The sequence below is a fragment of the Gigantopelta aegis genome, chromosome 9 (assembly GCF_016097555.1).
Source record: "Gigantopelta aegis isolate Gae_Host chromosome 9, Gae_host_genome, whole genome shotgun sequence".
NCBI lineage: Eukaryota > Metazoa > Mollusca > Gastropoda > Neomphalida > Peltospiridae > Gigantopelta > Gigantopelta aegis.
The window spans coordinates 58,338,559-58,364,717 of record NC_054707.1 but is presented as its reverse complement, the minus strand read 5'-3'; the positions used below and the strand labels follow the sequence as shown (position 1 = coordinate 58,364,717).

The 26,159-nt window shown below is 35.4% G+C and overlaps 1 protein-coding gene across 1 annotated transcript in view; it reads left to right on the top strand.

The window, feature by feature from the left end:
- LOC121381665 overlaps positions 1-26,159 on the top strand; it is a 235,383-nt gene that overhangs the window by 103,744 nt on the left and 105,480 nt on the right. The window contains exon 10 of the mRNA XM_041511009.1: positions 20,902-21,013. Coding sequence (XP_041366943.1) covers positions 20,902-21,013 — 112 coding nt within the window. The remainder of the gene's footprint in view (positions 1-20,901; positions 21,014-26,159) is intronic.

Below are 26,159 nucleotides of genomic sequence, written 5' to 3'. Positions count from 1 at the left end.
TAAACTAAAGCTGGGACCGCTGTCCTATCTGTAATGCTAGCAAGAAGTGTGTTTGATTGTTTGCGCCAGGCATGACAAGCCATTCAGATGAGTCCCTGACAACATGTGTGCTAAAGAAGCCGTATATGGTACAGCGAAGTACCGCTGTACTCCAGATTAATGCATACCTTAAAGGGCCAATCTGTCTTGTGTTTTTAAACCTGGCTAAATAATATAGCCTCACCTTTTATCAGATTGTATTTTTTCCATCCCACTTGGTGCCCCCATGACTAGTATATCATGACATGGATCCTTTTTAACTGATTGTGTTTTTCCCTATCCCAATCAGTGCCCCCATGACTTGTATCTTGAACACCATAGCATGTGCTGGCCTGTCTGTTGGAAAGTGCATATAAAAGATCCCTGGCTGCTAAAGATTATCCAATGTTTAACATCCAACAGCAGATGATTAGTAAATCAATGTATTCTAATGGTGTCCTTATACAAAACATGATGTGTGGTCGGTCTGGGATCGATCCCCGTCGGAGGGCCATTGGGCTATTTCTTGTTCCAGCCAGTGCATCATGACTGGTATATGCTATCCTGTCTGTGGGATGGTGCATATAAAAGATCCCTTGCTACTAATGAATTTTTTAGCGGGTTTGTTGTCTTAGACTAAATATAAAAATTACCAAATGTTTGACATCCAATATGATCTAGTGGTGTCATTAAACAAAACAAACTTTAACTTTTATATGTCAGAATTACCAAATGTTTGACATCCAGTAGCTGATTATTAATAAATCAATGTGCTCTAGTGGTGTTATTAAACAAAACAAACTTTAAACTTTATACAAAATAGGGTGGGATGTAGCCCAGTGATAAAGCGCTCGCCTAATATGCCGTCGGTCTGGGATCAATACCCATCATGGGCCTATTGGGCTATTTATCATTCTAGCCAGTACACCACAACTGGTATATTAAAGGATGTGGTATGTGCCATCCTGTCTGTGAGATGGTGCATATAAAATATCCCTTGCTACTAATGAAAAATGTAGTGGGTGTCCTCTTTAAGATAATACATTAATATATTACCACATGTTTGACATCCAGTAGTCTACGATTAATAAATCAATGTGATCTGGTGGTGTCGTTAAATAAAACAAACATTAAACTGTTGAAAAAGTCCACTTTCTGGCTGCTGGTTAATTGTGCATTCATTTTTGCACAACCAGATAGGAAAATATGAACAGTGCTGATGACTCAGTTACATTTCCCTTCCACATAATATTAGGCCCACTACTTTAAAAATATGATTATGTTTTTCTTGTGGTGTAACCTTCAGAGAAATCAAGCTAACACATTGTTAAAAGAAGACTGTCTTTACAGTAGGCTCATGCTACATCCTCTCATAATGGAAAGACGGTCACGGTCTGTGTAGTATTCTTCAGAGAAATCAAGCGAGAACTCTACTAAACGATAACTGGCAAATACTGCTCTGGCAACACACACTGTCTTGGTGCATTGGAATATGATCACGTTTTAATGATGTTGTATCCTTCAGAGAAATCAAGATGTCCGTCTTAATAGTTCTCTGCTTGCACCCATTTTGACTATATTGCTATTATATTTCTATCAGAATTATGACCTGACATGCAACCCTTTTGAGATGCTACTTTAGTAGACTTGGGGGAATTTTAACAGAATAACAGCCACAGTTTTGAGTAAAATAAACTGAACAGTTGTTTGTGTAGACATGACAATACAAGCATGTGTCCAGTTTGTATAACAAGTGTGCAAATTTCTATTTCCTAAGCAGGAGCAGATAGAACAATATAAGTCTCATATTATAATTTGTGTACATTATCTCACACAACACACAAGTATTTCCATCATTACATGGGTGTGCATTAAAAGCTTGTATTGTACACGATGAAGTGATTTATTTTTATGTTTTTATTTTAATGGTTTAAGCACATTAACCTGGGCATGCAGTTCATTTCATCTGTCTGTCCTGGAGGGATATTGATTATATATGTTAATGCCATAAAAATCCTATAAACATTGTTGCGATACCAGTTACTTATTTTTTATTAGACAATGTTTAGCCATTTTGTTTTTGGCCATTTTGAACCATAAACATAATTTTTCAGATGCCCAACATATTTTTTTTGAATCGTCAAACCCAAATTAGGTTAAAAATCTATGCTGGACCAAATTGCAAAATGAGATCTGACTAAATGGGATAATGTGAGAGAAAGGGCATGATAATGTGAGAGAAAGGACATGATGATGTGAGAGAAAGGACATGATGATGTGAGAGAAAGGACATGATAATGTGAGAGAAAGGACATGATAATGTGATAATGTGAGAGAAAGGACATGCTAATGTGAGAGAAAGGACATGATAATGTGAGAAAGGACATGATGATGTGAGAGAAAGGACATGATGATGTGAAAAAGGACATGATGATGTGAGAAAGGACATGATAATGTGAGAGAAAGGGCATGACAATGTGAGAGAAAGGCATGATAATATGAGAAAGGACATGATAATGTGAGAGAAAGGACATGATAATGTGAGAGAAAGGACATGATGATGTGAGAAAGGGCATGATAATGTGAGAAAGGACATGATGATGTGAGAAAAAGGACATGATGATGTGAGAGAAAGGACATGATGATGTGAGAGAAAGGACATGATGAGAGAAAGGACATGATGATGTGAGAGAAAGGACATGATAATGTGAGAGAAAGGACATGATAATATGATAATGTGAGAGAAAGGACATGATAATGTGAGAGAAAGGACATGATGATGTGAGAGGACATGATAATGTGAGAGAAAGGGCATGATAATGTGAGAGAAAGGACATCACCAGCTACTCTTACCAATCGTTTCTTGTTTTATTAGTCCTTTACCGGTCCAGCCGGAGGGGACTATAGGTTTTGTTTTACCTGTCTGTCTGCCCCAATGGGCTCACTGACAGGGATCGATCCTAGACCATCCCTGCATCACTGGGATATGTCCTGCCCCCACTTGCTAAAGGTAGAGTGATTCATTGGCTGATCAGCCTCAGTGGAAATAATGTAAACAATTATTTTAATGATATAAATAATAATTTAAAACCCCCAGCAGAAATGATCTATTGCTGAAATTAAGTTTCATAGAATTATGGATTCAGGTCAGTTTTTTAAGTCTCATGGTATCATGCATTTGCAAGCATCAATCCAAGTATTTATAACAAAAGAATATCTACAGATCGGAATTTTTAATAATATGTCAGACTGTATGCTTGATTATTTTTGGAATAACATTTGCTGGAATATGGTCAAGATGTTCCTATTTTGGACACCTGTATGCAAGTATGACAACCAGTAGAGCATTTCATTACACCAGAACAATAGGGTAATAAATGTCAGGCTGTTCATTAATACTAATTATTCCTTTTAGAAGAAATTTGCTACTGAATGTTTTGTTCTGCATTATATCATTATCAGAGTCATTATCTGGGTTGTATGTTAATGATTGTGTAGGAGTATTTGTTAATGGCTGTTTAGTCAGTCCCTGCAGTGTTAATTTTATCATTTAGACAAATACATTTATACATATATATATATATAGACATATATGTAAAAGCATTCAACACAATACTGATTCCTAATAAATAACATTATTTAAAGACATCAATCATTTTTAGGTGATGTATATGTATATATATTAATTACTGATAAATAACAGTTAAAAATTAGCAGGCTTTTTTTCCATTTGAAAGAAAGGAAAGGAATATTTGTCTAATAAAATTTCATGACATTTTAAGCTGTGGCTGTTTGGTGTCTAACATGATTATTCTGGTTGAGAGAAAGAGAAGGAAAGGAAGAGAAAGAAAGAAAAAAAGAAAGACAGACAGACAAAGATACAGAGAAAGTTTTTTTAATTCATTAATTCAATACAGTTTAACTGGATTTCATGCTCATATCAAATGCCATGACTGACATATGAAAGGTTGTGGTGTGTGCTGTCCTGTCTGTGGGATGGTGCATACAAAAGATCTCTTGCATGTAGTGGGTTTCCTCTATAGGTGGGAGCTGGTACTGGGATGACGAACCAGCCTAAAAGACCAATGCTTTACTACTATACCATGAAGGCTGGTTTCCATTAACGTTCTTCACTGCTTTTATATTTGAACTATATACTTCATAATGAGCTAGTACTGAGCATCATGGTATGGAAATAGCACTCGTTAACAATCCATTATGAAAAATATCTGGACTTCTGCCATTGGTCATTAAGACTTTCTCACTGTCAAGGCCAAATTTATACATGAAATTGTTTACTATGAACCAACTTTCTGGCCTGGAAAGACTGTGTCCCCAGGACAGCATGCTTGAACCTTAATTGGGTATAATTATGCATGTCAAATATGAAAAAAAGTTAAATTAAATAATCCAGTTATCAGTCTTGATGGTGTAGTGGTGAACAAATTGGACTTTTTTTTATTTGTTTGAAAACATGACCATTAGAAGAAAGAAAAAACACCCCCAAAAACATCAATATGATATCATTATATGGAATGTTATTTCTACTTTGAGACATTATTACATTATCTACCATAATAGATATATAATGTACTATATTTTAACTTGTAATTATAGTGGTAATGTAGTGGTTTTTAGCTGTTAGACTTTGCTTTAATTTGTTTAGAAATGTAATCAATAGCAAAAATTGTTTTCTAAATATCTATATGATGATGTTAAAAGGAATTCTATGTGTATTTTAAGACAACACTATTAATTTTTTACTTATCCCATTTTCATATACTGTATTTTAGGATATAATTATAGTAAAATATCACCCTCTGACAACTCATTTTCTTTTTATTACATTCACCTGTTTTCAAACAGAAGAGATAATTAAGAATTATGGCCATTTTTGTCTGACGTTAAATTAATCGGATCTCTGTATGAAATGGTCAAACACAGCTGCTGTCTATCTAGTCGGACAAGCATTCAGTCTTTATTAGCTTGTAAATCAAGTGTGCAAATTCGATGGTTCTACTTACAATGAGCATTAGCAGTACCAGGCAAAGTGGCTATAATGGAAATTTCAAATATTTAAATTGTCTTCTGTTTTTTACTGAGTACCATATATGTTCACCTGTAAGTCGACCCTGCCTATAAGTTGAGTCCCTAATTTCAAGCCCTGAAAATTTAGTTTTTTTATTGACCCATTTATAAGTCAACCCATAAAAAATGACCACTAAATATTTGTATTTCTTCTTAGGTAGAATACAAACCTTATTTGAAATTATCTTCTTTTTGATGTTGATGGGTTTTTTTGTCACTATCTGAATGTTGCAAATAACTAACACATGAAATTCATCATTTTAAATATCAAAGGCTGTGGTATATGCTGTCCTGTCTGTGGGAAAGTGCATATAAAAGATCCTATGCTGCTAATGGAAAAATGTGGTGGGTTTCCTGTATAGACTAGATATTAAAATTACCAAATGTTTAGCATCCAATAACCGATGATTAATATATCAATGTGTTCTAATGGTGTTGTTTAACAAAACAAACTTTTTCTAATGATGTCATTAAACAAAACTAACTTTCACTTATCAAATCTTAGCCCACTAGAAAACACTTTCTTACACACCCGTGGTGAGAATACCATGCATTATTTTTTATAATACATAGTTGTTTACACATGTACATGTGTTAACAATTTCAAGACATATGACTTGCTGCTCCTAGGTGATGACCAGGTCACCAATACCATACGTCCAATAAAAAACAGCATGGTGGAAATCGATTACATTGTGATGTATTGTTAACCTGGCAATCATGTGTCTGTGATGCGTAAGTCAGCTACAAGTGCAAAGGCTTGAAAATATCTTTTAGTCGATAAAGATGTTAAAATTTGGATATGTAAGAAATAGAATAATACATTTGGGTCCATTAGATATCATTTATCTCACAATTCATTGTTTAAAAATATATCAAACTTGCTTTCGCTCATTAGATACCTTTTAAAACAACTCATTGTGAGATAAATGGTATCTAATGGCTACTCATGTATTATTCTATATTTTTTCTAGGCGTTAGAGTCATTCATATATACTACTCAAAAGAATTTAAGGGTCAGACGATATTTTCGACATTATTTTCCGAATGTCAATTATATTAGCTAGACCATAATGTCACGCATGGTATTGTTCCATTTTGACGAAAGTGGGTCTAAGCAACCCATAAATGAATTAAAATCCAGTCATTGACACTGTCGACTAGTTCTAATGGCGAAAACATGCTTACATTTGCACGTAAATTAGGGCGAAAGCGAAAGGTCTGCTAAGTGCCCATAACTTGCTTTTTCACAAAGCGCTTCATTTGCACGCTTTGCACGTGTATTCCATGTTCCCAATGCTGAATTTCCGTATAATTGGAGCTTGCGTTCATGTACGGTGCACACTCCAAATTTGACAATGGTACGACATCAACTGACTATCGAAGATCGAGGAAGGGCTATTGCTTGGCTTCAGGATGGCAATATGCAAAGAAATGTTGCTCTGAGACTTGGTGTCAGTCAGAGTGTCGTTGGCCGACTGTGGCAACGGTACCAAGCAACGAATTCTGTTCGAAATCGTCCACGTTCGGGAAGACCCCGAAGCACTACAAATAGAGAGGACCGCTACATCACCAATATGGCTCTACGTCAACGCACAACCACTGCACGCTGATTACGTGACAATCTGCGGACTGTGACTGGAACTCGAGTGTCTGATCAAACCATACGCAATCGTCTGAGAGCCAATAATCTATGCTGCCATCGCCAGGCTGTTCGACCACCACTCCTACCACGTCACAGAATGGCCATACGTCACTGGTGCACACAGGACCCCCCTCAATGTGGTGGATGGCAATCTGAATGGAATCCGCTATCTGAATGAGATTATCCGGCCGTTGGTTCTCCCAGGCCTTCAGCAGATTGGCGGCGGGGCAGTTCTGCAGGATGACAATGCCAGACCCCACCGCGCCAGGATGGTAACAGACTTTCTCAGACAACAAGGTATCACCAAGATGGATTGGCCAGCATATTCGCCTGACTTGGCCCCAATAGAGCACGCCTGGGACGAATTAGGCAGAAGAGTTCGGGATAACCATGCCCCTCCGGCCAACCTTCATGATCTGGGTCAACTTCTTATGGCAGAGTGGCAGGCCATTCCCCAAGAGTTCTTCAGACGTCTGATCAACAGCATGAGGCAACGATGTGTCGAGTGTATTCGCGCCAGGGGTGGATTCACACACTATTAAACGAATGTTCTAATGTGTAAAATCCATGTTTGACAACCTTCAACTTTGACAACATGTCATGTGACTTTCTTGTATACAGTGACGTTTACTTGTGGGTTTTTGTAAATATGGAACAATAAATTAAATTTTTGGTGTAGCTTACATCATCAATCTAATACACTCTGAAACTTATTTGGTTATAAATTTTTGACCCTTAAATTCTTTTGAGTAGTATATATTGGCTTAAGTTGCCCAAGTCTGATATCAGTTGATAGTGAGTGAGTTGGTCAGAGAGAGGATCGGTTAGTCAGTTGGTTGATCAGTGAGTCATTTGATCGGCTGTTGAATCCATCAGTCAGTTAATCGAGCATGTACATTGGTTGATCAGTTACTTGATGGATCAGTCAGTTGTTTTAACAGTCAGTTGGTGTATCAGTTATTTTGTTGATAGCTGGTTGACCAAATGTGCTCCACTTGGTTGATCAATCAATCAATATTTTGTATTAAGCTAAACAACACACACGCACGCACGCACGCATGCATGGACACATATGCACACGCACAAAATATATATGACTGAAAGAAAATGCAAGTCGGTGAGTTTTCTTTCATGAGCTGGGTTACCAAAAACAATATATTGTTTAAGATGGCATGACCTCAGTGATGCACTTTTTTGTCTTTTCACCGACATAATGGCAGATGCATAACACTAGCAGAAGCCATGAATTTGGCGCCAGAAATCTCCAACTGAGTGCTTTCAGATACAACAAATGAACAACCTTCACTCATTATTTAGATGTATGCATTGACAACACCAACTCTACTATTGGTATGTTGGGGAAACATTCCACAATCAGGGCTTGATGGAGCAGAGATGTGCACGGCTGCCAGCAGTGTGCATAACTGGTTTATTTTTAAATAATATGTCACTGAGACCATGAACTGCCTACCTTCTGCCAAGAGGGCTGTCACACACATAGACTGGTGCCCCATGCCATCTTGCTGGCAAGAGGTTTCATTTATATATTTGTGCATGAAAGAGAATCAGTCATGGGGTGTTGACTGCAAATTTACAGCCACAGTTATCCCACTTAACTTTGTTTTGGTTCTAGTTAGAAACTTGGTCAATTTGCTCTGGATTTAAAACAGATTTCTCTTGTATCTTTATGATTATTTTCTTTTAATGTATTTTGAGGTGTATTAATATATATTTGTTTACATTAAAAGCTCTTGTCACTGGATGATAAATGTAAATTTGTGGCCTGATTTTTGTTTTCTTTTAGATTAAAAAGGCGGATGTTTTTGTTGTGTCACTGACGTTAAAAGAGTAAATTTGTGTGGGTTTTTATTGAGTAACATTTTGCAGTTTAATGATTCTGGAAGGCTCGTAAATGTGAGACAAGGAAATCATATGAACTTTGGAAAATCAAGGCAAACTTTAAGAATTGCATAGCATTCTGAAAGTATAATCATGGTACTATTTAAAAACCTGTACAGGTTAAACTTGTGTGTCGTAAACAAGGAATATTATGCACTGGAAAAAAAAGAAGTTATTAGTATAGTAGCTAATAGTGTCTAACATCTTTTGTATGCATTTTTCCACACACAGGAGGTGGGACATCACTCGGTGGTAAAGTGCCCACCTGATGCATGGGCTATTTCTCGACTGGTATATCAAAGGCTGTCCTATTCTGTCTGTGGGATGGTGCATATAAAAGATCCCTTGGTACTAATGGAAAAATGTATCAGGTTTTGTCTCTAACACTGTATGTAAAAAAAAACCCAATTTTTGACATCCAATAGCCAATGATTAATAAATCAATGTGCTGTAGCAGTGTCATTAAACAAATAAACTGTTCACTACAGAAAGAATAGCACACACACCATCATATATACCATGCTTTTAATAGTTGGATAGAATGGCATATGCAGCTGTTAATGTGGTTTGGCAATGTTCTCCTGCACCTCAGCATGTTTTTATTTTGTTCTGTTTGAACTCAATTTCACATGTTCATCCAGTTAAGTTCCAAACAGGCTGCCACTGATAAACACAAACACTTAGCCAATTATACTGTTTATATTAGCTCCAAGGTTAGTGTTGTTTGTCAGAGAAATTTGTCTAATGGCTTTAATTACAATAAATATCCATTATAGTTTTGTTTTATTTCATTTCATTTTTACTTGATTATTGTGATTAAATATCTAATTAAGGTTCAAGCACGTTGTCCTAAGTACACACCTCGGAGCTTCACAGCATTTGCCATTCTAGCCTTCGCTGAATAAAGCTGATATCTTAAGACAGCAACCAGTTATTTGCTATTTATTGTCATTATGTATAATATTACCAAACTACGTGTATAGATATTTATTTTCATTGTATACAATGTTACAATGTTGGGTTTCTGGATATTTATTTTCATTGTGTATAATACATATATGAGGCCAGATTTATATATGAAACTATTGCCAATGGTTGCTGGAATGGCTCCAAGTGTCATGTGTTGTACTTTACCAATAATGAGACGTTTTCCATTGCTATCTGCAACAGATGAACCAACACATGGGTTTGTTTTCCTGATATAACATTAAGATAACATGTCCACCATTGCGAATCCATTTGATGAGGACAAAACTGTATCATGTTACTAAACATCTTAATAGAAAGCAAAAACTTCAAAGATATCTGTCTTTTAATCCACTTGTGAGTCTACAACTTATTATATGTCTGTAAATCATAGATAATTAGATTCCTAAAGTAAATTAATAGTGACACATGTTATAAAGGCAAGAGAAAACAGAAAAACAATTGTTACTCTTCATATATTTAGATAAACCTTTTGTTATAAGCAACTGAGTGTTTTTAACCTTTTCCCAATGCAGCACCACTATGAACAATAAAAGTAATTCTTTTGCAAAATTCATATTATTATTAAATTTCTAGATATGCTTTCCTTTAATCTCAACAGCCTATAACTACTGTACAATGAAATGAAATGAAATGGTTTATTTAACGATGCACTCAACACATTTTATTTATGGTTATATGGTGTCGGACATATGGTAAAGGACCACACAGATATTGAGGGAGGAACCCGCTGTTGCCACTTCATGGGCTACTCTTTTCGATTAGCAGCAAGGGATCTTTTATATGCACCATCCCATAGACAGGATAGCACATACCACAACCTTTGATATACCAGTCGTGGTGCACTGGCTGAAGTGAGAAATAGCCACTAAACCGATCGCGCATCAAGCGAGTGCATTACCACTAGGCTACGTCTCACCCCCTATTGCACAATGAAGATTAGATGTGAAAACAGATCTTGTGCATGTTTGTTACTTTACTCTGCAGATGTGCACAGAAATGCAGGTCTTGTTAATTGTTTAGAATTAGATGTTGGCAGAAATACTGTCGTCAGTTATTCAGATAGATGTTTTAGCAAACCGTACTGTATGCTTTTGGAAGAGTAGACTTGGAGGTAGTAATCATCACATGCCTTCTGCAATAAAGAAGCTGATTATCTCTTACCACACAGAACTGAGCTACTGGAAAAGAAAGCAGATTAACATGTCATGCTGCTAAGTGACAAACTTCCACTGTAAAACGCATTGGCAAACATCTGCATGTACCGCCATTGCGTTCACCTCTGTTGGCTGGTTTTAATTAAGTCTTTCATGAGAGGTTCAGAAGCAGTTTTTTTGGCATGGTGGTTATATTCTAAGGCTTAAAGCTCGCTGGGGAGAACTTGTAATCCCACTACATCAACTTCTCTCACATTACTATGAATAACCTTTAACCCTGTGTCCTTGACAGACAATCTTAACTTGTCAGTCTGTCAATATAAGCACGAAAATTACTTAAAATGAAGGGATGATTCAGGGTCAATGCTTATCTTTTTTACCTGTGGGATATAAGCATGATACTAAATTAAAATACAGAATGATTCATGGCCATTGCTAATCTTTCTTATATCCCGGTCTATGATTGATAGTATTATGGTATGGCATTGTCCGACCTACTTTTCACAGTCTACTGCATAACATAACAGTAAATCCTTGTCTGGATCATATCTAGCATACAGGACTATCAAACCTTTCATGTAGGAACAACTTAGGATGGTGGCGTGTCACATGCAATTACTACAGTAGGTCACTGTGATACAAATCAATCAAATAATTTGTCTATATGCACATAATTAGAATTGAATCATACCTGTAACAAACTCCTGATAGGTGTATCATCATGTACCTCATTGGTACTCGTTATCCTGTGAGATATATAAGCATGACAATGAATTAAAATAAGGAGTGATTGACAGCCATTGCCAATCTCTTTATCCTGTGAGATATAAGCATGACAATGAATTAAAATGAGGAATGATTGACGGCCATTGCCAATCTCTTTATTCTGTGAGATATAAGCATGACAATGAATTAAAATAAGGTATGATTGACAGCCATTGCCAATCTCTTTATTCTGTGAGATATAAGCATGACAATGAATTAAAATAAGGAGTGATTGACGGCCATTGCCAATCTCTTTATCCTGTGAGATATAAGCATGACAATGAATTAAAATAAGGAGTGATTGACGGCCATTGCCAATCTCTTTATCCTGTGAGATATAAGCATGACAATGAATTAAAATAATTAGTGATTGACGGCCATTGCCAATCTCTTTATCCTGTGAGATATAAGCATGACAATGAATTAAAATAAGGAGTGATTGACGGCCATTGCCAATCTCTTTATCCTGTGAGATATAAGCATGACAATGAATTAAAATAAGGAATGTTTTATGGCTATTGCTAATCTTTTTTATCCTGTGGGATATAAGCATGACAATGAATTAAAATAAGGAATGTTTTATGGCTATTGCTAATCTTTTTTATCCTGTGGGATATAAGCATGACAATGAATTAAAATGAAAGAATTGTTCAGAGCCATTACTCATCTTTTATCCTGTGGGAGTTGGAGCAATATGGCAGCAAGTATGGCAAAGAAATACACATTTTAAAATGAAAAGCACACCACTAGCAAAATCAAGGTGAGCCAAAGTTCACTGTCCTGAAATTGAGCTAGGTGAACAGATATTGAGAGAGGAAACCCGGTGTTGCCACTTCATGGGCTACTATTTTCGATTAGCAGCAAGGGATCTTTTATATGTACCATCCCAAAAACAGGATAGTATATACCACGGCCTTTGTTACATCAGTTGTGGAACACCCAATGGGTCCACCGATGAGGATCGATCCTAGACTGACCACGCATCAAGCGAACACTTTACTACTGGGTTACATCCCGCCCCTCTATGGTAATTTGGAGTCTTACAGATAGTATTAGCAAGACTTGGTCCAGATAGTCGGAAAAGAAACCTGTTGCTGCCACATAAACAACTTGTACCAAATAGCAACCAGGGATCATTTATATATACTATCCCAGCACAGGATAACACAACCTTTGATATGCCATCGGCCTCGGTGGCGGCGTGGTTAGGCCATCGGTCTACAGGCTGGTAGGTACTGGGTTCGGATCCCAGTCGAGGCATGGGATTTTTAATCCAGATACTGACTCCAAACCCTGAGTGAGTGTTCCGCTAGGCTCAATGGGTAGGTGTAAACCACGTGCACCGACCAGTGATCCATAACTGGTTCAACAAAGGCCATGGTTTGTGCTATCCTGTCTGTGGGAAACGCAAATAAAATATCCCTTGCTGCCTGTCATAAAAGAGTAGCCTATGTGGTGACAGCGAGGTTTCCTCTAAAAAACAGTGTCAGAATGACCATATGTTTGACGTCCAATAGCCGATGATAAGATAAAAAAATCAATGTGCTCTAGTGGCGTCATTAAATAAAACAAACTTTACTCTTTTTTTGATATGCTAATAGTGGAGTACAGATTGGAACAGGAACATCTCCCCATCTCTCTTCTGGGTTAGCAAGAGTAACTAGTATGATTATAGAAAATCACTAAACATTGGTACTTGTGACTATATATTTGCCAATTAATAATTGCAGTTCATTAAGCCCTATCTGTAAATCTCTATAAACTAGACTGATTATTTAGTTCTATACTGCCTTATAATTCTGTATAAACCTTGTTCTTTAAATTTAAATCCAATTTAGTCAAAGAGTCTGGTCTGTTGTGCGACACATAGTTTGACACCCAATAGCCAATGTATTTTTCGTGCTGGAGTGTTGTTAAACATTCATTCGTTCATTCATTCATGATGTGCGACAGGTCATTAAAAAACCCTCCAACAATGAACTTTATTTTCCCCTTGTTGCATCCCAACCCAGTGAATATTTCTATGAACTGTTCAAAATTATGCACCAAATTACCTCAGAAAAACTGCGTAATCTTTTATTTATTGGACTTAATCCTATGGGACATTCAAAATTCAATAGCACCAAAAGTACCCCCTATCAACCATAGTCAGGCTGCTGGTGCTCTCTTGCACTTGCCAGCGTGGGCGGTCACTCTTCGAAACTCTTTCCTGTTAGGATGGAGGAGCCGGCACACAACAGCTTGCTCTGAATGTGCACATTAAACCCTTGGACCAGACCAGACCATGGAATAATCCTAATCTCAAGTGGTCTATATTACTACAGCTTCATCAGACAATAGTCTATATGCCTGAACCCTCGTGGATAGGGGCACGTAAATATAGTTACCCTTACCCATATATGATTGATTTAACTTTGTGCTAGGAAGACCGCCAAAGCTTTCAAGCGCTTTGCCCAGAACAGCATGCATGAACTTTATTTGATTTTGGTTATTTATATTAATGCACTGATCTTATTATGTTTTATTTGTGTGTAATGTCCACAAGTAATGTCTTTAAAGGGGCAGTATCAGATGAAAGTATACATTAATTTTTTTTTTAAAATATAAACAGTATACCTTTAATTACATGACAATTACTATTCTGATGTTATGGAATTAATTATGCAAGAATTATGAGTGGAATCAATTAACTTGTAGTTACATATTATAAATAATTTTTTTTTTTAAATTTAAATAATACAAATGTATTAATAAAAATGTCACTTGCAACTATAATAATGTATTTTTAATTCCTAACAGTGCTACAATTAACCTGTGAACATTTTCTGAAGTGGTCAGACTAAGTCCACACTTAATGCTGATATGAAATGGTAGGTGTGTGGCACATATGGCCACAAGAGACATACACCTGTTATTTGTTGGATATACTAAGGCTAGAATGTAGAGGTGGACAGCAAACAAAGTGTAAAACTAGGAGGAGCTACCAAATTGGGAAAAAAATTAAATGAAATTCAAAGAAGATAAAGGAAAGGGGGCAGTGGGATTTAAAAAAAAAAGTATCTTCAATTCTGTCTGAAAAAATACCATTGTTTTTGTGTGGAGTTTTCTCATTGCATGCTATGTATTTCATTATTAACGTATCATTCCTTTCATTCCATATTGATTTTATTTGTAGTTAAGGTCTTTAGAGAAATTGAGTGTACATTAAATCACCAATTTTCATCAGACCGTGACAAAATAAAAGCATTAAACAACGTCTAGACACAAATTAATATAAATGCATTATATAAAAGCATTTTTTGTGTTATTTGCAAGAATAAACATCAAAATCATTTGAAAAAACTCATCCTAAACTGTCAGCCAGTGATATAATTTTGTAATGAGCTTTTATACATCATCTTATGAGTCAGGCAAAAACACATTCAGCTAATTCCTGTTTGATTTTACTGCAACCCATTATGACTTGGTAAATAATATCATAACTTTAATGTGTAAATGAAAAATGGGTTGTGCAAAATTAGACAAATAGAAAATAATACATGAGTGGCCATTAGATACCATTTATTTCACAACGAGTTGTTTTAAAATAATACATGAGTGGCCATTAGATACCATTTATTTCACAACGAGTTGTTTTAAAATGTATCTAATGAACGAAAGCGAATTTGATACATCTTTAAATGAATTGTGACATAAATGGTATCTAACGGACACAAATGTATTATTCTATTTCTTACATATCCTCAAAAACCAGGTTTTAAGTAAATTTTAAGTTATATTTATTGACAAAAAATATTTACAACCCTTTGCACTTGTAGCTCACACGTCATTGATTGCCAGGTTAACTATACATCAAAGTGTAATCGATTTTCACCGTGCTGTTTTTTTATTAGACGTATGGCATTGGTGAACTGGTCATCACTTAGGAGCAGCCAGTCATATGTCTTGAAATTGTTAACACTTGTACATGTGTAAACAACTATGTGTTATAAAAAAATAACACATTGTGTTCTCACCAACGGGGGTGTAAGAAATCATTCTTTCCATTTTCAGAGACCTGTTATATGTTTTGTGATGTACTCCATTTAGCTTACGTACTAATACATATAGATCACTTATGTATAAAGATGTCTCTGCAAAAACAAATCAATTAAATAAAAATATGTATTATGCAAAACCAAAATCCAACCTGTGCAGTTGTGGCAGTTAAATATCATCATGTATTGACAAATAATTAGTCAGTGGTATAACACTTGCCTGATGTGTGGCCATTCTAGGAATGACCCTTGTCTTTGGGCCCATTGGACTATTTCTCTTTTCAGCAAGGGCTTCATAACAAAGGCCATGGTATGTACTATCCTGTCTGTGGGATACTACATATAAAATGTCCTGACAAGTGAAAATTTACTTGGACAAGCATAATGTACATCAGTGGTTATATGGTTGACAAGTAATAAAAATATAAAGCAGTAAGATAATTTTTATCAATTGCTGCAAGTTTCCACTTTTGAACAAGTGAAAATGTTGGTGGACAAGTACAGTTTTAGATGTTCTTGTCTGGTGGACAAGCAAAAAATTCTGCTTATTTCTATCACTGATGCAGTATAGTTTTATCTTTTTTTATCATCAAACTTGTCACTTGTTAGCAACAAAACACACGAACTGATAGTTTGTTTTCTGTATTTATGTTGCCCGGACCTCACCATTGAAAGAGAAGCTAACACTCTCACTCCTCATCACTTTGTTTTCATTTCAACATATTTTCATGCTTATGTCCAGTTAAGGTTCAAGCACGCTGTTCTAGGCACACACCTCAGTTATCTGGGCTGTCTGTCCAGGTAGTACTAAACCAAATAACTTCCGGCTGGGTCAAAGTTCGAGGTGCACCGAACTTTTGATAGAGAAGTAAACACCACAAGTCCTGTGATTGGTTATAAATGTGAGGGTGTTGGTTGTAAAAAATAATAGTTTTATCTGGGTAAAAAAAAAAAGCAATTCTGTTTCATTTAGTACCACTGTGTCAAGTAGCCTTGTGCTTGAAACATGTATGGGGTACCTGTAAAAAAAAGTATTCGAATTTTGTGCGGAACTAGGGTAGTCATAGACGCTACCCATTATCTGAGAAACGAGCAGCTTGACCCCCAATTTTTTCTGATTCACTTTAAGTGTGAGAGTTGGTAGTATTTATATCCGTGGCATTTATGTCGATTGATATGCTGCATGCAGGAGTTTTAGCCACATATGTTACTATTGTCATCTATGGGATTTGATTTGGTAGTATACACACTATAGTACATATTCAGTGCATAATAACAAATATTATAATTTTGTCTTTTAATTTAATTAAGCTATACTGGTTGATTAATTAGCCATCACTCGACCATGCAAGTTCACAATGACCTTGACCGTGACAATAATCACTGTACATGGCTCTGAATGGAGTTTGAATCAAAGTTATCACTGAGGAAAAGTTGGTTTTGGCCTATAATTCATACTGTAAAGATTTCAACAATTTCTTTTTACATGGTATTTGACTTGCCATTTACAGCTGCTCTTAAATATGGTATTATATATAGGCAACATGAACTAAGATTTTAATAGCAATTTATTTTTATATTAAAAATAGCATGTGCCAATAGTGGGTTAATGTCTTTAGTTTCCATTAACATAGTTAATTTTTCATGTATAAAATTCTGAAAACTCAAATCTGTAAAGAACTTGATTTTTATTATCATTTTGACATATTTATAGGGTGCTAAGTTATATTTTAGACAAATTTATAGTTTTATGCAAAATTTAAAGTAAATTTGAAGAAAAACTTTACCAAAAACATAATTAAATTTGTTGTCACTATTGTGCCTTCTGTCCTTATTTATACATAACAATTAACTTGTTAAACATATATTTAGATCTCCAGTTCAATTTTTTTTTTTTTAATAATCACTAAGTTAGCTCTCATGAAGAGCATTTTGAGTTTATACTAGATTCAGAACCAATTTTTACTGATTTGATTATCTGCTAATTTATTTTATTGTTAACGCTGTATTACCTAATGTTATTAGCTAAATAAAATGCTGGATTACAGATTGTAGGAATACATCCAATATACATATTGTATTCATATGGATTAAAAAATAATGCAAGAAAATAGATGTTCGGGTAATTATGTCATTTAAAAATAGTTTTTTTCAGTAATTAATCAAAAATAAATGCGTAAAAGCTGCATGATAATTCCAGATATCACAACTATTAAAACCTCCAACTAGAGTAGGCTATAAATAAAATATAGTCAGGAATATTGGTGGCTGCCAATGGTTTTGATGGTTCATTATGAAAATCAGCATGGCCGATGGATTTGAAATTCCCACACCTGGTAACTTGAAGACACCCACACTCAGCATACAGGATTTCTTCCCAACACTAATGTTCAGGACATTAAGTCATTACTTCATACAGGTACAGTCATGTTGGTGTTTCCTTCCTCAGACAGTGTATTTTTTTAATACTGATATTTCTTTGATGTGCCTGTTAAGGTCTTCATAATCTAGGGGTCAATCAAGTGCATGTGTTTTAATGGAATTCTTTAAAGGGGTAGAGGGACTATCTTTGTTGTCTCTACATATATACCTGAGTACACACACCCAACTGAAAGTAAATATCTTCAGGAGTTTTATTTTAAAACATTTTGTTGTTTAATATGGCATATTGCATTTGTACAAAATTGTATGCAATATATATGCCTTTTGAGGTGTACATTATATTAGGTTGCACTGTAGAAACAACAGTTTCAGTGAGGTTGTTAGTTTATGTCAGAATACACCACATCCTGGTTGTCATAAAGACACATAGCTGGACACTTTTTGAAAAATATATGTTATAAGTATAGGTAGTACTAAATCAAATAACTTCCGGCTGGGTCAAAGTTCGAGGTGCACCAAATGTTTGATAGAGAAGTGAACTCCACAAATTCTATGATTGGTTATAAATGTGAGTGTGTTGGTTGTAAAAAAATAATAGTTTCATCTGGGTAAAAACAATATGCAATTCTATTCCATCTAGTACCAATGTGTCAAATAGCCTTGTGCTTGAAACATGTATGGGGTACATGTAAAAAAAAAGTACTCGAATTTTGTGTGGAACTAGGGTAGTCATAGACGCTACCCATTATCTGACAAACAAGCAGCTTGACCCCCATTTTTTTCTGATTCACTTTAAGTGTGAGGGGTGGTAGTATTTATATCCGTGGCATTTATGTCAACTGATACACTGCATGTAGGAGTTTTAGTCACATATGTTACTATTGTCATCTATGGGATTTGATTTGGTAGTATACACCCTATAGAACAGTAGGTTAATTGCTAGTGGTTAGTGAGAGAGAAAAAGGTGTAGTGGTCTATTGAGTCATTGAAAGTTGCTCTGGGTGGGAGCTGATATCAGGCTGCAAACCCAGTATCTACCAGCGTTATGTCCAATGGCTGAACCACGACACCACTGAGATCCCAGTATCTACCAGCGTTATGTCCAATGGCTGAACCACGACACCACTGAGATCCCAGTATCTACCAGCGTTATGTCCAATGGCTGAACCACGACACCACTGAGATCCCAGTATCTACCAGCGTTATGTCCAATGGCTGAACCACGACACCACTGAGATCCCAGTATCTACCAGCGTTATGTCCAATGGCTGAACCACGACACCACTGAGATCCCCTTAGGATGTGAATTTATATGGTATAAATATGGTAATATCTCATATAGCTCATTATAATCTTTAGGGGAACAATTAATAATTTCCCTCATTTGTTTTATTTTCATGTCAAGGTCTGTATAATTAGTCATATTTTTGTGATGAACCTGCTCCTGTCTGTGGGATGGTGCATATAAAAGATCTCTTGCTACTAATGGAAAAATGTAGCAGGTTTCTTCTCTAAGATTATATGTCGAAATTACCAAATGTTTGACATCCAATAGCTGATGATTAAATACATCAAAGTGCTCTAGTGGTGTCGTTAAACAAAACAAACTTCAACCGTACCCACCCAGTCTGCTCACCCTTTTATGACCCCCTTCTGACAAGCTTCAATCAGTTGCACTCTGTCTGTATGGCTAGTAAAGTAAAGCAAGTCATCAGCATGTTCACCTATTGGTACTCCCACAGTAACCCGCCGTCTGCTCTGACTGACTCCCGTCTGCTCTGACTGCTGTCAGTCAATGCTGGGATGTATCTACTTTATGCATGTGTTGCCAAAAGTTTCAACAAGTTTGCTATTACTGCCATGTGTAATGATTTGTGCTGAACTACTAAATGGAGAGCTTCCACTTGTCTGTCCACCTGCCTTGCTTTCAATTGTTTCACAGAGACAGTAGTGCAGTAGAGCTGTTTCTTCCTGCTTCTAGGTCCTGCCTGTCTTTTTGTACTTTGATCTATCAATACGTTTTTGCTCACACACAGTGTAACAGAGGGTTGGTTACAGCTGCTAGTAATTAACACATTGGACTTGTTTGGAGGCTGGACTAATTGAAACATTGTACCCTAGAGGTTTCGCTGCTCTGCAGGAACTGTGTATGCACAGCTGTCTTCAAAAATTGGAGTTAGTCTGTTTTAACCAACAGAAAAAAGGGTGATATTTACTTCTGCCAAGGGAATTAAAGATCAATAATAAAAACAAAGTTGGAAACATAAGCACTGCTGCTGTTTGTTATAGGTGTTGTTTTGTTTTCGCAAACCCATCACAAAAAAAAGGATTGGATTTTTGTTAGACAAATCAACAAAATCAACAAATGCTCGAAACTTTAGAGAAGCTTTCCAAACCAGAAGCTAATTTATTTTAATCAACAAAAAGGAAAAAAAAGTGTTTTATAGTTTTTTTAAAAACAACAGATGAGATATGACTTCTTGATCAAAAGGACTAAAAGAAAAGACACGTTGGAGCAATATCCATAGCTGTTTTAACCACAAAAGGAGTTACGTTACTTATACCTTTTAAAGTAATATATTGCAAAGCAAGAGAATTATTGATAGATCAGAAAAAGCAGCAAAACTCAAAGGTTTGAATTTTAATAATTTCTCCAATGCCTACTACTGCTGAACACCACCGCAGCAGTCCTACAAAAAAAATGGGTGAGGGTGCCGACACAATGAATGAAAAAGAAACCAAAATGGTTCACACCAAAAGTGACAAGAGTGTTAGGAGACAGAATAGTCGGAGTAAGGACAAGGAAGGACATAAATTTAAACGCACACACAGTATAACCAAGTCGAAGAGTTGTGAGAGAGAGGGAGAGGTGAGTTGTGTCTATTTTTTCTAATGTCTGTGTTTGTTTTTCCTTTCTTTGCAGGAACTTAGCTAATCACATGTATGCCAAAGTGTATGAAACCCAAGAGGAAATGTGTCAAAATCGTAATGAAATACGTATTGCCAACATGCGACTGGCAGGAATCAGGGCACAGGTAACCCGTCAAATTGTCAAGTCATTTTAAGTGGTTGTTTTCCTGTTTTTGCTTTTGCTTTTTTATTTTCCAACAAACTGTCTTCAAACCTTTTAATTCTTGTTGCAGAAAAATGTGTTAAAATAAACACTTGTGTTTAGAAATTGTAATCTTGAACATTTAGTTTATTGCTAGGTTTACTTGCAAAAAAACCTTACCTGTGAACTTAACATTATTGAACTCTATATCAAACTTAAAGAAAACAAAAAAATTTTTATTTCTTTAATGAATGAACTGGATTGGCAAAGAGGCTGTAGCTGTATATAACTACCTCTTTTAAACATCATCTTAATATATAACATTTCATGTATTAATTAGAAATGTTCAATCTATAAAATTAAGTGATTACAAATTATGAAACCATATAGAGAATCATGTGTTCAAAGCCATGCTGTAACTAGAATGCATTTGATCAAGTTTAGTTGACTAATTATATTTTGTTCCTTTGAGATGAAACTATGAAACCTACAGTCAAATCTTGAAGACTGGTTTCTTTGCATGGATAGCTTGTGAAGAGTTTATAATTAAGTTGAAAATAAACCTTTGAGGTTCTTTAACTGTTTAGAATGGATCTGCCTGTGTCATTTTCACTGTTTATTATCAACTTAACAACTTCCTAGTCTCAAATTGTACAAGAAACATTTCCCAGGTTTCTTCCAATGGAACTTGTTTTTGTCAGTCTGTGTTTGTGATCTTTTAAAGAACCCCAAGGAATGTATTTAAAATCGTCTTCACTTTATAAAAACAACTAAATACTATCTCTATGTGGGAATTAAATATCTCTTATTGGACAATTGCTTCTGCAGCATTACACAGACAGACTAACCATTATATGTAACATTGAGATGTCATTGTGAAAGGTTCCTGGCATCAGTGCATGATTATAGTGACTAGGTTAATAACAGAGTAAATCAGTTTCAAAGAAAATCACTATTCTCTTTTAATCTAAGGTCACCAATTTGTGTAAAAAAAAGTCTCTAGTCTCATGAATATTTGAAAACTGTTTTATTTTTGTTTAGTCTGATAAAAATGAAATGTGCAAACCATGATAAAAAAAATTCAATTTATTTATATGTATACATTTTTTTGTATACTGTACCGAACCATCTTTTCAGTGAGATTAAATATAGGATATTATTATTGATAAGATAGATATAGATACATTAAAAATGTTTTCAATTCGGTCTCAGTTAATAATATTGTGCAAACAAATTCCTATTAAAGTTTTGTGGTTAATGTATCCTAACTTGTGCAGTGTATAGGTAGCAGTATATACCAAATAGTGTCAGACTGGGTTAAGTTCACAGTGTACCTAACATTAAATAGAATATTAAATACTGCCACACCTGCCATTGATGAGATATATTAGAGGACTATTACTAATTTGATTATTAGACTTTCAGGTATTATTATGCTTGACATGTATGTGGTGTCACTAAAATTATAACTGTCTTGTGCTAGTAAACTGGTATGAGTGGCAGTCCTTTTTGTGGTATGTTGCCCAGTAAAGGATCTCCATGGGAGTGGCTGTCCTATAGATAAGGCACAAGATAGTGATTCATGGAATGTACCACTGTTTTACCAAATACCCATTTGACTCTGTATTGTGCAGAGATATGGTCTTGATCACTGATAACAGTTTTAACATTCAGGGTAATCAAAAAGACTAGCAGCATATCCCATTATTTTCTTCAATTTACTTAAGGGGTTAAGAGGTTGTAATATATATGGTGTGTTAGTCAACTGAAATGTTGCATGTAGCAGCTTTGGTGTCAAAGATATTTTTATTTGTTAGTCTTTAGTAGTACATGTATTTTGTTCAGTAAAAAGATTTTTACAAATTTCAAATTTCATTAGACATTTTTACCTAATTAATAACCTTTCATACTACACTTTTCATGTATTATTATTTATTGTCTAAACTAACCTGAGGGAGGTAGGGGCAGTATATGTAGTTGACAAGAAAAAAAATGATGTGAATCCCTTTTTGTTGTAAAATAAATGGTCCCCAACAGATACTCATGTATTATTCTCTATGTATTTTCTTGTCCAACCACTGTTTCATGATTGGTATATCAAAGGCTGTCACAAGTGCTGTTCATTCTATGACAAAAATGCATATATAAAATATCAATTGTTGCTGCATGGTAGCCTATGTCATGGTAGTAATTTCGTTATATACTATATCTATCAAAACAAAATGTTGAAATAACCATGTTATATAGGTATCAAATATCCATAGTTTATACTGTGCTGAGCTGCCTTTCAACACACATTCCTTTCCTTTACTAATCTAGTTTTTATGATACCATGGTTAAACTATAATGTTTATCTAATTCTGGTTGATCCTTGGTTCAGATTTAATTTTGTCTTTTACTGCTATAATTCAACACCAGTGCTTAGTTCCAGCAAGCTTTAGGTTGCATACCACCAGACACTTTTGAATGCAGTTCAGTGCAATTTTTATGTCAGAATATATTCTGTTAAAAATAAAACAATGTCATAAGGTCAATGTCAGCTATCTGAAGTGCAGTCGTTTTGTAACTTCCATGCATAAAATCAACATAGGTTGAGCAAGAAAATTGTGAATTGTCCTCCCTTATGCCAGAGCCCTGCATCATTGTGCTGTTGTATAAGTGGCAGCATACCACATGTACAGTTGGTGTTATTTAATGGGTTATTTAAGTACTACAGAGGTCAGTCGTTTTGTAATCATCAATACAATACAAATGAAGAATAGAAAAAGGCATTTCAGTCTTTTATATAATTTGTTTTAATGAAGAACTATTCCTAGACTGGACATATTACAAGTGACAATATGTTTATTCATTCATTCATTCCAACTTACTTCCGTGCTTATATCCTATTAAGGTTCAAGCACACTGTCCTGGGCACACACCTCAGCTATCTTAGCTACAATAAGTGATGGTATGTTCATTCATTCCAACTTACTTCCGTGCTTATATCCTATTAAGGTTCAAGCACGCTGTCCTGGGCACACACCTCAGCTATCTTAGCTACAATAAGTGATGGTATGTTCATTCATTCCAACTTACTTCCGTGCTTATATCCTATTAAGGTTCAAGCATGCTGTCCTGGGCACACTCCTCAGCTATCTGAGCTGTCTGTCCAGGACAGAGGGTTGGTTGTTAGTGAGAGAGAAGTAGTCAGTGTAGTGGCCTTACACTTACCCATAGAGTCATTAAACTTGTTCTGTGTGGGATCCGATAACGGGATGCGAACCCAGTACCTACCAGCCTTAAGTCTGATGGTTTAACCACTACACCACCAAGGCCAGTTCATGAGAATAGCAGTGTGGTCACTTAAACCTTAGTTAGGTAAAAGCACAACAAAAATATTTAAATGACATAAGTTTGTGGATTCTCTGTCGTGACATATTTTTGACAGATTGTGATAAAATATTAGTTTATTTATTCTTCTGTTCTGTGTGAGCCTTTGAGAGTGTTTTCCAGTTGTTTTCTTCATCAGCACTATTTTCAAAGTCTACCTACACAAACATGGCAGTTTTCCCACTAACAGAGCGGTGGTGCAGACTGCGTGAGGCAAACAGGCCAACATAAATAAGAAGTATGAAATTTGAATTATAATATTTACGGTACGTGCTCAACTTACCACACATGAAGTGATCAGTTTAAGAAACCTGACTTAACCCCCCTCTCTGTTGCCAATGTAAATAACATGCACTTGGGATTTTTTTTTAAATTATTATTATTATTATATTTTTTTTTAACTACCGGTACTTGCGTAATCAGGCCTGTATAATTATGTCTCAAATTTCATAATAAAAGTAATAGAGCTGGGGGGTATTATGTCTGACACGAATTTCATAAGAAAAGTAATAGAGCTGGAGTTTTTTATGTCTGGCACGAATTTCATAATAAAAGTAATAGAGCTGGAGTTTTTTATGTCTGGCACAAATTTCACAAGAAAAGTAATAGAGCTGTTCTTTTATTGTGTCTGGCACAAATTTCATAAAAAAAAGTAATAGAGCTGGGGGTTTTATGTCTGGCACAAATTTCACAAGAAAAGTAATAGAGCTGGGGGTTTTATGTCTGGCACAAATTTCATAAAAAAAAGTAATAGAGCTGGGGTTTTTATGTCTGGCACAAATTTCATGAAAAAAAGTAATAGAGCTGGGGGTTTTATGTCTGGCACAAATTTCATAAAAAAAAGTAATAGAGCTGGGGGTTTTATGTCTGGCACAAATTTCACAAGAAAAGTAATAGAGCTGTTCTTTTATTGTGTCTGGCACAAATTTCATAAAAAAAAGTAATAGAGCTGGGGTTTTTATGTCTGGCACGAATTTCACAAGAAAAGTAATAGAGCTGGGGGTTTTATGTCTGGCACAAATTTCATAAAAAAAAGTAATAGAGCTGGGGGTTTTATGTCTGGCACAAATTTCATGAAAAAAAGTAATAGAGCTGGGGGTTTTATGTCTGGCACAAATTTCATAAAAAAAAGTAATAGAGCTGGGGGTTTTATGTCTGGCACAAATTTCACAAGAAAAGTAATAGAGCTGTTCTTTTATTGTGTCTGGCACAAATTTCATAAAAAAAAGTAATAGAGCTGGGTTTTTTATGTCTGGCACGAATTTCACAAGAAAAGTAATAGAGCTGGGGGTTTTATGTCTGGCACAAATTTCATAAAAAAAAGTAATAGAGCTGGGGGTTTTATGTCTGGCACAAATTTCATGAAAAAAAGTAATAGAGCTGGGGGTTTTATGTCTGGCACAAATTTCATAAAAAAAAGTAATAGAGCTGGGGGTTTTATGTCTGGCACAAATTTCACAAGAAAAGTAATAGAGCTGTTCTTTTATTGTGTCTGGCACAAATTTCATAAAAAAAAGTAATAGAGCTGGGGGTTTTATGTCTGGCACGAATTTCATAATAAAAGTAATAGAGCTGGGGGTTTTATGTCTGGCACGAATTTCATAATAAAAGTAATAGAGCTGGGGTTTTTATGTCTGGCACGAATTTCATAAAAAAAAGTAATAGAGCTGGGGTTTTTATTATGTCTGGCACGAATTTCATAATAAAAGTAATAGAGCTGGGGTTTTTATGTCTGGAACGAATTTCATTAAAAAAAG